Raw genomic sequence first — 14095 nt, forward strand, 5'->3', positions numbered from 1 at the left:
TTTGGTTGGTGGCAGAAGCCGCTGCTAGCCGTAACTGCTCTGTTGTGGCGCTGCTCAAACTTCTGGTAGTGGCCGCAGCAGGGTACTGCACATCTTGTATTGATTTGAATAGGAGGCGGATGTGCAGTACCCAGCTACGGCCACTACCAGAAGATGGAGTAGCTCCACTATCCAGCTCCTCCGGTGACGCCAAGGACAGCTGATCTGCGGGGGTGCCAGGTGTCAGACCCTGACCGATCCGACATCGATTACCTATCCTAAGGATGGGTCATCATTGAAAAAGCAGTGGACAACCTCTTTAAGGATTAGGCCACACTTGGCTGACTTTAGTTGCATTTGGGCAGCATAATCTACATGTTTCTCAAGCTGTACTGGGCTCATATGACATATTTTATGCTCTGGAATCTGACTGGCCTGTCATTACTACATTACAACCGCACTACTCACTTTCCTCAGGTCCGCTGGTGAGTCTTTTCGCTGATTCCAGTGTCTGGCTTTGGCTGTGGTGCTGACATCACATTGACAGGGTGACAACGAACTGGTGATCTCATTAGCTTAGTACCCATGTAGAGAAAACAAACCCACTCCCAGATTGGCTATCAATGTGACCTCAAGTGCCACAGCCAAAGCCAGACACCGGGAACAGTGCCGAGACTCACTGGTAGATCTGGGGAAGGCGAGGACGGCACGTTTTGTTGCTTAAGGGTATGTGCACCAGATGCAGATTTAGTGCAGAATTAGTGCAGTTCTGCAGCGGATTTTTCTGCTGCAGAAACGCTGCAGAACTGCACTGTGATTTACAGTACAATGCAAATAAATATGAAAAAAAAAGCTGTGCAGAAAAATCCGCGCAGAAACGCTGCAGATTTCAAAGAAGTGCACGTCACTACTTTTGTGCGTTTCTGCACCCCTCCATTATAGAAATCTGCAGTGGTAAAAACTGCACAAAATCTGCATCAATTCCGCATAAAAAACACACCTGCGGATTCTGCCAGGAAATGCAGATTTAGTGCAGAAAATTCTGCACCACATTTCCTACGTGTGCACATAGCCTTAAACTAACCTGCTGCTGGCAAATAACATTTTCTGAAAGGAAACTGCTCCTTTTTAAAGGAATCTGCTAGCAGATTTTTGCTATGTAATCGGAGAGCAGCATATTGTATACACGGAGACCCTGATTCCAGCAATATATCACATACTGGCCTGTTGTAGTCTCAATAAAAATCACTGTTTTATTAGCAGGAGATTATCACTAGAGGTTGTGTCCATAGTTCTGCTCTGTGTAGCCACCCTTCACTGATTTCTGCCTATGTAGAAAGCAGCCAGTTTACAAATCTGCCAATCAGTGGTGATGGCGGGGTTATACAGAGCTCTGCATTCAGAAAACTGCTGGATCTGTAGCAGAGAAAACTGACGTGGTTAGCACTGCAGCGCTGGAGACCTGGGTTCAAATCCCACCAAGGACAACATCTGTATGTTCTCCCTGTGTTTGCGTGGGTTTCCTCCCACACTCCAAAGACATACTGATAGGGAATTTAGATTGTGAGCCCCATCGGGGACAGTGATGATAATGTGTGCAAAACTGTAAAGCGCTATGTAAAAATAAAGATTATTATTATAAGGAAATGGGAGCTGAAAGAATGCTGCCATCAGGTCTGATACTTGGTCCATCCATTATTTACTAAAACAGACCTTCGAGGAGAACCAGATTATTTTCCTTTATTCTCTATGCAACGACTTTCTTTTCTTTTTTATAAATATTTTCATTTTCTCTATGATCCAGGTTAATGGTGCAATATAAAAAGCCATTGAAAATTTCAGAAGAATTGCTCCTCAAGTATCAAAGTAAGAACGAATACGTCCCAATGGCTGTATTAGATGGCGATCAAGAGCATGATCCCTACGATTTTGTGGATGGAGATGAGGAATATGTATTCTCTGATGCCAAAAAGGATAGACCGGTGAATGAAAGAGATGTTGGAAAGAAGCATAAGGTATGTTCAGCTTTGTTGAGTCTGCTTGTTAACCCCTTCATGACCTTGGGATTTTTCGTTTTTCCGTGTTCGTTTTTCACTCCCCTCCTTCCCAGAGCCATAACTTTTTTATTTTTCCGTCAATTTGGCCATGTGAGGGCTTATTTTTTGCGGGACGAGTTGTACTTTTGAACGACATCATTGGTTTTAGCATGTCGTGTACTAGAAAACGGGAAAAAAATTCCAAGTGCGGTGAAATTGCAAAAAAAGTGCAATCCCACACTTGTTTTTTGTTTGGCTTTTTTGCTAGGTTCACTAAATGCTAAAACTGACCTGCCATTATGATTCTCCAGGTCAGTACGAGTTCATAGACACCTAACATGGCTAGGTTATTTTTTATCTAAGTGGTGAAAAAAAATTCCAAACTTTGCTAAAAAAAATAAATAAATAAAAAATTGCGCCATTTTCCGATACTCGTAGCGTCTCCATTTTTCGTGATCTGGGGTCGGTTGAGGGCTTATTTTTTGCGTGCCGAGATGACGTTTTTAATGATAGCATTTTGGTGCAGATACGTTCTTTTGATCGCCCGTTATTGCATTTTAATGCAATGTCGCGGCGACCTAAAAAACGTAATTCTGCCGTTTCGAATTTATTTCTCGCTACGCCGTTTAGCGATCAGGTTAATGCTTTTTTGTTAATTGATAGATCGGGCGATTCTGAGCGCGGCGATACCAAATATGTGTAGATTTGATTTTTTTTTTTTTTAATTGATTTATTTTGATTGGGGCGAAAGGGGGGTGATTTAAACTTTTATATTTTTTTTTATTTTTTTCACATTTTTTTAAAACTTTTTTTTAAAACTTTTGCCATGCTTCAATAGCCTCCGTGGGAGGCTAGAAGCAGGCACAACGCGATCGGCTCTGCTACTTAGCAGTGATCTGCTGATCGCTGCTATGTAGCAGAAATGGAGGTGTGCTGTGAGCGCCGACCACAGGGTGGCGCTCACAGCCACCAGTCATCAGTAACCATAGAGGTCTCTAGGACATCTATGGTCACCATCCTGACGCATCGCCGACCCCCGATCATGTGACAGGGGTCGGCGATGACGTCATTTCCGGCCGCCCGGCCGGAAGCGGTAGTTAAATGCCGCTGTCTGCGATTGACAGCGGCATTTAACTAGTTAATAGGTGCGGGCAGATCGCGATTCTGCCCGCGCCTATTACGGGCACATGTCAGCTGTTCAAAACAGCTGACATGTCCCAGCTTTGATACGGGCTCACCGCGGAGCCCTGCATCAAAGCAGGGGATCTGACCTCGGACGTACTATCCCGTCCGAGGTCAGATAGGGGTTAAATGTGGCATGTCATTTATTGTGAAGTCATCATGGCCGCCTGTTTGTAACAATTCTAAACTCTGTATGAGCACAATCGTTATGACTTATAAACAAAATGATCCAAATTAAATTAGTTGGACAACTTATCAGATATCCACAAGATAGGTGATAATTTGTTGGTCGATGTTTTATCTTGAACGCCATTAAATTCATTCTCTATCGGGATTCTGGAAAATGCCAAGTGCAGCATCCGCAACCTCATAGGGAATGGATGGAATACAGGTTGCACATGCCCGCTGCCACTTCATTCAAATGGGATAAAGATCTCCCATTCTATCGTTGCAAATCACAGTGGTTGGATTTCTCCACTAATCAACAAATTATTGTTCTTATCCAATGGCTAGGTGATGACTTTTTTTTCTGAACGTCTTTTTAAAACAACATTTTGTGTGTATTTTCTTTAAGCATTATCTGCAATATTTAGGATAGTTATCCACAATTGGAGACCACTCGGATCTCAGCTCTTTATTCCCTTAGATGCTGCAGTCAAAACAGGATACAGTATCAATGAAGTTTTAAAGGAAATGACTACCGGAACTTGGATTCTGATTGGCCACCTAGGCTGCCAGACATTTGGCGGGACTTTGCCATTTTATACACCTATTAGCCCATAGCAATTTAAGGGCACATACAAATATCCATAGAGGTACAGGAGCGCTCTGTTGTACCCATCTTCCTACAGTGGGATGCAAAGTTTATCTCGCTTTTGGACCAGACTCTGTATATTGCACCCACTTTGCTTTTAGAGCTTACATTTTGAGTCCTGTGAATACTCTATTACCAGTAAAGGAGCTGTACAATTTTCCTATGAGTGTGCATGAGCCCTAACAGTAATGATTTGCTTTAAGAATTATTCCAAACCATATTGGTGTACATTTTTACACCATCAAGGTTTCTAGTGGGACTTAAATAATTCTATTATAATGATTGTACAAATTGTAAACGATCGATGGTATGTGATCTTCAACTCATCCCATCGGCATCCAGTTGAGGATTGTAACCCCCTGGCTAAACAGTTTAGACTTACAAAATGTAAAAGTGGGACATGTCTATATATCTCAAAAATGGAGAATCACCAAGAACGAGGCAGAATAAAAAAAAAAAAAAAACCTGCAAAATCTAAGGGAACAGCAGCATTTAGACTAGGATATAAAATAAATTACATATTTGTGACAAGTTTAAAGTAGGAGATTGCTCTGCACACTGTAAAAGGGAGGTGTTGGAGGAGTGCAATGTGGTCCAAGTCGTATGTGAAGGAATATCCACCACACTCTCAAAATCGATATTTGTTCAGTCTCCTGTGACAGCACCACTAGAGAGGGGATCCGCCCTTCAGGGACTGGAAACTTAACAGACCTAAAAGGGCGGCACCTCTCCCACTCATCAGAACCTTGGTCCTTCAGACATACTTGTAAAGATAAACTTATCTTCGGGTTGGTTCAGGCAGCTGGGGTCCCTGGAAGCGCCACGGTGGGTATGGGATGATTACCAGCTCCGTAAGGTCTGCACTGGAAGAAGGTGAATATTCTCCTGCAGTAGCTGCGTGGTTCCCTGCGTGGCACCGCCGGACGCATATGGGAACGTCCGGGGGCGTGCGGTGTGACCTGACCGGGGTGGTCCGATGGCTCGGCTGGTGATGCCTCCTGGGCAGGCTCGATGGTCGCGCACCCGGGGCTGTTGGGCTACGTTGGGGGTGGGGTGTGGACGACTACGTTACTCGGTGATATAGTCTTTCCCTTATTTCTCCTAATCCTACTAGGGAAAGAATTGCACAGGAAAGTCAAGACACAAGGAACGTTCCCTTTGCAGGTCCCCCTTGCCGAACTCCTGTCCGAAGAGATTGTCAGTCCTTTGTGCAGCAGACTGTAGCTGAGGAGACTCCTAACTTCGCTGCAGCCTAAAGTAAAATATTAGGGCGAAAGTGATGGGAGTCCATGATGTGCCTGTCCCAGGGAGAATGTTCTAAGGGGAGGAGGAAAGGACGGTGGACTCAGCTCCTGGACTCAGACTCCTCTATTAACTTTATTGGAAATGAGGACTCTTCCTGTTCATCTCCTTCAGCATCCTCTTCTTCGGAAGATGACTCTGGCTGCTTCTGTTTCCCCATAGACCGAGTGGATAAATTGGTGAAAGCTGGCAGAAGCACTATGGGGATGGTAGAGTCTAAGCCTGAGCTTTCTGTTCAGGACATAATGTTTGGGGAGCTAGGCCAAAGGAAGCGCAGGTCCTTCCCCTTAAACGAAAAGATCCATTCTCTGGTGGGCAGGGAGTGCAAGAGGCCAGAGATGAAGTGGTGGAAGGGAGCAGCGTTAAAGAGGAGATACCTCTTTGAGGACCCAGTACCAAGAACTTGGGATAAGGCCCCAAAACTTGATGGGGCAGTGGCGAAAGCATAAAAAAAATTTCTTTGCCATTTGAGGACCCTAAAAGACCATCTGGATAAGAAGGCGAACACGTTTCTTAAGGGGGCATGGGAAATGTCTGCAGGCGCACTAAGGCCAGCAGTGACATCTACATGTACGGTCAGGTCAATGATGATTTGACTAGATCAGCTTGAGACTCAATTAAAAAGAAAGAGCCTCACAGGAATCTACAGGTCCTTCTCAAAAAATTAGCATATAGTGTTAAATTTCATTATTTACCATAATGTAATGATTACAATTAAACTTTCATATATTATAGATTCATTATCCACCAACTTTTCCAGAAGCTCATCCAGGACCGATCCAAAGATGTAATCCTCCACTCCACACATGGAATAGAACATAGTCTAGACCTGGCCTGATTATCCCTGGGCCAGCACTTCAGCCATAATGCTCTCCGAGTCACGTTTGAGAGGCCCATAGCTTTAGCAACCATCCTGACCGAGTCTACAGAGGCATCTAACAAGAACGCGGCGGCACCCTGAATCACTGGAAAGGGTTTTAGAATACAGGTCCTTCTCAAAAAATTAGCATATAGTGTTAAATTTCATTATTTACCATAATGTAATGATTACAATTAAACTTTCATATATTATAGATTCATTATCCACCAACTGAAATTTGTCAGGTCTTTTATTGTTTTAATACTGATGATTTTGGCATACAACTCCTGATAACCCAAAAAGCCTGTCTCAATAAATTAGCATATTTCACCCATCCAATCAAATAAAAGTGTTTTTTAATAACAAACAAAAAAAAACCAACAAATAATAATGTTCAGTTATGCACTCAATACTTGGTCGGGAATCCTTTGGCAGAAATGACTGCTTCAATGCGGCGTGGCATGGAGGCAATCAGCCTGTGACACTGCTGAGATGTTATGGAGGCCCAGGATGCTTCAATAGCGGCCTTAAGCTCATCCAGAGTGTTGGGTCTTGCGTCTCTCAACTTTCTCTTCACAATATCCCACAGATTCTCTATGGGGTTCAGGTCAGGAGAGTTGGCAGGCCAATTGAGCACAGTAATACCATGGTCAGTAAACCATTTACCAGTGGTTTTGGCACTGTGAGCAGGTGCCAGGTCGTGCTGAAAAATGAAATCTTCATCTCCATAAAGCATTTCAGCCGATGGAAGCATGAAGTGCTCCAAAATCTCCTGATAGCTAGCTGCATTGACCCTGCCCTTGATGAAACACAGTGGACCAACACCAGCAGCTGACATGGCACCCCACACCATCACTGACTGTGGGTACTTGACACTGGACTTCAGGCATTTTGGCATTTCCTTCTCCCCAGTCTTCCTCCAGACTCTGGCACCTTGATTTCCGAATGACATGCAAAATTTGCTTTCATCAGAAAAAAGTACTTGGGACCACTTAGCAACAGTCCAGTGCTGCTTCTCTGTAGCTCAAAAGTGGCTTTACCTGGGGAATGCGGCACCTGTAGCCCATTTCCTGCACACGCCTGTGCACGGTGGCTCTGGATGTTTCCACACCAGACTCAGTCCACTGCTTCCTCAGGTTCCCCAAGGTCTGGAATCGGTCCTTCTCCACAATCTTCCTCAGGGTCCGGTCTCCTCTTCTCGTTGTACAGCGTTTTCTGCCACATTGTTTCCTTCCAACAGACTTACCATTGAGGTGCCTTGATACAGCACTCTGGGAACAGCCTATTTGTTGAGAAATTTCTTTCTGGGTCTTACCCTCTTGCTTGAGGGTGTCAATGATGGCCTTCTTGACATCTGTCAGGTCGCTAGTCTTACCCATGATGGGGGTTTTGAGTAATGAACCAGGCAGGGAGTTTATAAAAGCCTCAGGTATCTTTTGCATGTGTTTAGAGTTAATTAGTTGATTCAGAAGATTAGGGTAATAGGTCGTTTAGAGAACCTTTTCTTGATATGCTAATTTATTGAGACAGGTTTTTTGGGTTATCAGGAGTTGTATGCCAAAATCATCAGTATTAAAACAATAAAAGACCTGACAAATTTCAGTTGGTGGATAATGAATCTATAATATATGAAAGTTTAATTGTAATCATTACATTATGGTAAATAATGAAATTTAACACTATATGCTAATTTTTTGAGAAGGACCTGTATTCGAAAACCCTTTCCAGTGATTCAGGGTGCCGCCGCGTTCTTGTTAGATGCCTCTGTAGACTCGGTCAGGATGGTTGCTAAAGCTATGGGCCTCTCAAACGTGACTCGGAGAGCATTATGGCTGAAGTGCTGGCCCAGGGATAATCAGGCCAGGTCTAGACTATGTTCTATTCCATGTGTGGAGTGGAGGATTACATCTTTGGATCGGTCCTGGATGAGCTTCTGGAAAAGGCAGGGGATGATAAAAACTTCCCCAGTCTGTTGGCTTCTTCCTACAGGCGTCCCTTCAGTAGGAGGAGGTTTAATCGTAGGAAACCTTCTAGGGACCGAGCCAAATGGGATAAGAGGAAAAGGAAAGGTATGGGGTTCATGTTTGGGGGCTCCTCTCGAGAGTGTAAGAAACAACCCCGATGACTTCTGGCCCAGGTGGGGGGTAGGCTATTGGCCTTCTACCCGGTGTGGTGAAACGTTACTAATAGTGACTTGGTTCGTAGCCTGATATCATAAGGGCTGAAATTAGTTTTCCTCTATCCCACTGGACAGGTTCATGATGATAACCCCTTCCTGGTCATCCCCCTTGGAACAGAGAGCCCTGGAGGTTGAGGTCCTGGAACTATGGCATAAAGCAGTCCTGGTTGAGGTTCCTGGGCAAGAGGGGTTTTACTACCCTCTCTTTCTGATTCGGAAGCCGGATGGCTCTTTCAGGACGATCATTAACCTTAGAGCTCTAAATGGATTCTTGGCAGTACGCCCCTTCAAAATGGAATCTATTGGATCAGCAATAAAACTAGTCTTTAAAGACTTTTTTAAAGGTAGTGTTGGATCTAAAAGATGCGTATTTTCACGTGCCTATTCACGCATATTCATCTCATCAGCGGTTCCTCAGAGTGACGGTAGTCATAGGGGGATTGGTTAGACATTTCCAATTTAGAGCTCTTCCGTTTTGGTCTTGCCGTGGCCCGTCAAGATTTTACAAAGGTGGTAGCTAAGGTCATTGCCCACCTGCGTTAAACCAATGTCTTTGTTATTCCCTACTTGGACGACTTTTTTTTATTGTAGGCAGGTCAGCGGATCATTGGTCAGCTCAAGTAGAGAGGATAATGGCCACTCTAGAGCACTTGGAGTGGCTACTGAACATAAAAAAACATCTCGTCTACAGCCCTTAAGGGTGAAGCAGTTTCTGGGGCTCATTCTGGACTCTGAGAGGCAGGAGTATCATCTGCCGCCTGATAAATTGATTAACCTTTGGTACCAATTAATGACCACATCAAACAATCTCACTGTCTTTTAGGAAAGCTATGTCCTTGTTGGGGTCACTAACCTCCTGCATCCCAGATAGAGCCCTTAGGGGGTACCTGCAGGGACTGGTGACCTTGTCCCCTTCTGTACGTTCTCTGAGGTGGTGGTTAGACCGGGATAATCTGTCCAGGGGGGTTACCTGGGAAAATCGTATAACTTGGGTGGTCACCACAGACACTAGCACTACAGGATGGGGGGCGCAAATGAGGGAGGTCGTAGTCCAGGGATTAAGGGGAGAACAGTTAGTTCTTCTAACCTGAAGGATCTAATTGCAGTGGAGCTGGCTGTAAGAAGGCTCCTGGAGGACAGGGTGGTATTTTAAGCTGGATCCAATTTACTTGCTCAATTTACATATACAATGGTCCTGTTGACACCCTGTCACAAGCTGTTATACTTAATTCCATCTGGACAGAATTGAAATTTACTTTAACCCCAAGATTTCTTTTTTTTGGATATTCTAGTGGTTAAAAAAAAGATGGGAATTTATCTACTGACATTTATTCTAAACCAACGGACCACAATAGTTTACTTTTCTACAGCAGTTTTATTCTGCGACCTTTTGACCAGGGACGGGTCGAAACGTCTTTAATTTTGTCGCCAATCTGTCCCATTTGGTTCATGCAACTTTAATATGTACTAATCAATAAATAGATAAAAATATCTTTGAATTAGGGCTTTTTTTAGTGCGGTGGTTTTCCTTCACATATTTTCTGCTGGGTAGGCTGGTTATAGAGTAAATCTGTGCTATTTATGCATTGTGCTACACCTCTTCTGCTAATGCTTCATATAATGATGTATAAATTTCTTTTTTTTTTTAGGCAGAAGATGGAATGTCCAATGTTGCTGTTTCATCCCAAGAAGGTGAAGACCCTATGTCATTATTCAACCCTTCAGTTAAACAAGGTTAGAGATGTAAAGCTGTTATTTACACACATATGTGTATACTGTAGATAAAGAAACACTAAACATAGAAAAGGCACAAAAACTAGATATCTCTTCCTAAATCTCGTTTCCTCTTTTTATGCCTTAAATTTCAATTAAAACTGAAAAATATAAATAAATCTTCCTAATCCCAGGAGATTAGCTATGTCTTCCTCCTCATCATTGCATTGTCCCATTTCTGGCTGGCTGTAAGACTGCAGCAGGAACCTCTCTTTATGCCCTGTATGTAGTACTACAAAATATTTAAAAACCTGTCGCAATGAAATTGCAGTCCAGTCTGCAGGCAGCATTATATGGAGCAGGAGGAGCTGAGTAGCTTGAATTATAGTTTTGTGAGGAAAAAAATCAGTATGCACTGGAAAGCGGGAAAAAAAATCCAATTGTGTTTAAATTGCAAAAACAGTGCATTCCTCAATTATTGTTTGGGTTTTTTATTTACCATGTTCCCTATATGGTAAAACTGATCTGGTAGTATGATTCTCCAGGTCAGTATGCGTACGCGGATACCAAACACGCGTAGTTTTTCTTTAAGTGGTAAAAAGAATGTTAAAAAAAAAATCACCATATTCGAAGACTTGCCGTTTTCAATTTTCAAGATATCGGGCTGTGTGAGGGCTTATTTTAATTTTTTCCACCCTGAGCGATGTTTTTATGAATACCATTTTGAGGTAGATACGATGTTTTGATTACCTCTTATTGCTTTTTATTGCAATGTTGCAGTGGCCAAAAAATGCCCTGTAATCCTGGCCTTTCGATTCTTTATTTTTTTCATTATGCCATTTACCGATCAGGTTGATTTTCTTTTATATTTTCACAGAACGGACTTTTATGAACGCAGCGATACAAAATATGCTTATTTTTTTTAATTTAGTTTATTATTAACGAGGGCAAAAGAAGGGTGGTTTCAACTTTTTGTATTTTTTTTTTCTCTTCCACATTTTAGTCCCCCTTATGGGACTTGCACCTGAGATCGGATGTTCTATATATAGCAGTGCATTAGTAGCGAAAATAAGCCTGTTATGAATACCAGCCAAACGCTGTCCTTCACAGGAGAATAGTCATGAGGAGCACGGATGTCTTCAGCAGACCCCCGTCTGTCACGTCACAGGCGCGCTTAAGACCTCGTGGAATGACACGCTACTCTGCCATCCTGTGCTAAATGCCACTGTCAGAGATTGACAGGCATGTAACAGGTTAACAGACTGTTAGAGGCAGATGATGGCTGAATACTTCAACCATCATCAGCTGGGAAAGATGTGGGCTCGGCTTGCGTTGTGAAAGGGTTAAATGATTGGCCCCCGCCATGATGCACAGAGCGCCTGTACTTTGAGCAGTTATTCTGTGCTGACAGTCACTTTATGCTCTGTGTCCTCAGCTATCCCACAATTGAAAATGTCACAGATCGACAGGAAATTAGTCTGTGTTCTTTCAAATATTTCTAAAAGAAACATTGTGGGCAAGATAATCTCCTGTCTGCTTGTGTCATTCGTTTCTACGTTTAGTGTTACTTTATTCAGATATGTGTGTGATAACATTTTACATTTGGGGAGTTTATCTTGCTAATTTTATGAATCGTATATATATTTGAGACTTTCCCTCACTAAATGTTAAATGGGTTATGTCAGGTATTGTGCTTACCTAAGGGCAGCCTGGGATCGGGGCAAGATATCGAGATCTGTTTCTGTGACTTGATTTGATGTTTAAAGCTGGTTAAGTGCTGCACACGTATCTACCTGTGCAGTGGTGTATTGCTAGATGGGGGGTCTCTAGAGTATAAGTATCATGTTTTCTAAAAAAAAGGAAAAAAAAAATTCTTTTGTTTCAGATGCTCAGAAATCAGCTGCTCATGCCCGCACAGCCTCCACCAGCCTCTTTCATGAAACTGACCTTGTGGTTTCCTACACTGATCTGGATAATCTTTTTAATTCTGATGAAGATGAGCTTGCGGTATGATTTCCTTCTTGCATAAACAAGTACTCTTTATGTAATCTGATGTTTTCATGCTATTTTTTTAATACTATTAAATTTTAACTTGCAAAATCTAAATTTAATGTTCTTTATATAATGATTTTTAATATAGCCCGGAGCAAAAAGAACTCTTAACAATGATGACAAGGCCAACAAGGAGTCAAAATCAGGAAATTTGGACCCTTTGTCCTGCATAAGTAAGTGTTTTCAGCTTTACATGCAAATTGTGGGTTTTCTTCTGAAGTTTCACTATAGGCAAACAACGGCTGTATCATAATATATTTATAACCCAAATCACTTCCTATGAAGGTTTGCATCAGGTGTTGGATAGAAGATGTTTCTGTGATTGCCGTGACTGGTGCCATTGCCAGAAAGTTCAGTAGCTTTCTGGCATTCTGAGAAAGACCAAAAGAATTGTTGTGGATCACTTCTCATGCTCTTTCCCTCTCTGCTGTGCCATAAGGGCTTTATATGAAATTTTTATTTTTTTTTTGCAGGTTCAGTTGATCTTCATAAAATGTACCCTACGCCACCATCCTTGGAGCAGCACTTGGGCTTCTCGCCTATGAACATGAACAGCAAAGATTATGGTAACATTGACACTATGCCGGGAGGAACAACTTTTGATGGAACACCATTCAAAATAGAACCTGACGAAGGATTCTGTAGCCCAAAACATTCGGAAATTAAGGTGATTTCTTTAAACATTTACTTGTATGTTTTACTTTGCTCAACAGTTGGTGTCATGTCATACATTTGTACTCTTGGTGCTTTTTTCCTTAAAGTTTATGCCAAGCACTGATTATGACCAGTCGCGATCTAGATTGGTTGGTTGTATGCTTTTGTCCTTGCGTGAATTAAGGTTTTTGTGCCATTCGATAAGTCACTGGGCAAAGTTCAGAAAACTTTAGAGTTGTTTTTTCTTTATATCTTCATTGGGAGACACAGGTAACCATGGATGTTTGCTGCTATTCCCACAAGGCTGACATTGTGCAAAAAAAAAAAAAAACGGAAAATAGCTCCTCGGCCGTATACACCCACCGACTGGCACAAAGCTTGTCAGTTTAAGCTTAGTAGACCTGGATCTGATCCCAGGTCCGACTTTTTTTCTTTTCAGGTCAGCCTGTTGTTTTTTTTATTAATCTTTTTTCCCTTTTTCTTTCAAGTTTTGTTCTATAGGGCATCAGGGTGTATTTTCTCACCTTGCACTCTTGCAACTGAGAGAACAGCGTGGTGTCACCCACATCGTCCACTCTCTGATCCGCAGGGCAGGACCTATTCTCCTGTCACCTCAGGGTGATTCCCAGCAGCCGGTCCTAGCCCTTTTCCCCACCACAGCCCTCTCCTCGGAGTAGACTGGGAGGAAGACCGTGGTCAGTTGTTTTAGGCCTTCCCCCTTTTAGGCGTTGACACAGTCTTCTGCAGTGGCCGGATCCATGACGGTGCTGGGAGGACGATGATATATCCCAGTGACCCCCATCCACCCTGGGGATGCTGACTTCATCCTCATGGGTGAAGAAGGATTGGGACTCGCTTTTAAGTTGTGTCCCGTGGTGCCCCCACCCCCCTGTGCAGGTCCAGATACAGGCACGGATGCACTGCAATTTCTATCCTGACCCGCTCTCAAAATTTAGTCTCCGGCTTTGGGCCTCCACTCCCCACGATGCGCGTCGCCATCAGCGTGCGTTATTCTCACGCTTTTAGGCCTATCACAGGGCCTCTTCCTCCAGGCCAGTCCTCGACGGGACTGCCAATCAGCAGGCAGGACCTTCACACGTTCACTACCCGACCTGTACAACTGCCAGCTCATCTGTGCAGCGTCCAGTCCCTGCTTCTTCCTCCAGCTCCAGCACTCATCAGCTCCAGCCGCAGCCTACAGCCTGCACGCAGCTCTCTACAGCTTACAGCCACGAATCTGGAGGACACAGCAGTTCATGCACCTACAGCTGGACCGTCACTTACTTCTGGTAGTCTCTGCCTTGACTGACCCTATCCTTTATCCC

General features: G+C 43.3%; 1 protein-coding gene across 2 annotated transcripts in view; it reads left to right on the forward strand.

Annotated features, from left to right (window-relative positions):
• The window catches only part of MED13 (mediator complex subunit 13), a 154180-nt gene that overhangs the window by 84608 nt on the left and 55477 nt on the right, over positions 1-14095 (forward strand). The window contains exons 10-14 of one of the 2 annotated variants that reach the window (XM_069757207.1): positions 1784-1994; positions 10001-10085; positions 11950-12071; positions 12205-12289; positions 12590-12783. In XM_069757207.1, coding sequence (XP_069613308.1) covers positions 1784-1994; positions 10001-10085; positions 11950-12071; positions 12205-12289; positions 12590-12783 — 697 coding nt within the window. The remainder of the gene's footprint in view (positions 1-1783; positions 1995-10000; positions 10086-11949; positions 12072-12204; positions 12290-12589; positions 12784-14095) is intronic. The other variant, XM_069757208.1, reaches the window with a different exon arrangement.

This window comes from Ranitomeya imitator, chromosome 3, assembly GCF_032444005.1.
Source record: "Ranitomeya imitator isolate aRanImi1 chromosome 3, aRanImi1.pri, whole genome shotgun sequence".
NCBI classification, from domain to species: Eukaryota; Metazoa; Chordata; class Amphibia; order Anura; family Dendrobatidae; genus Ranitomeya; species Ranitomeya imitator.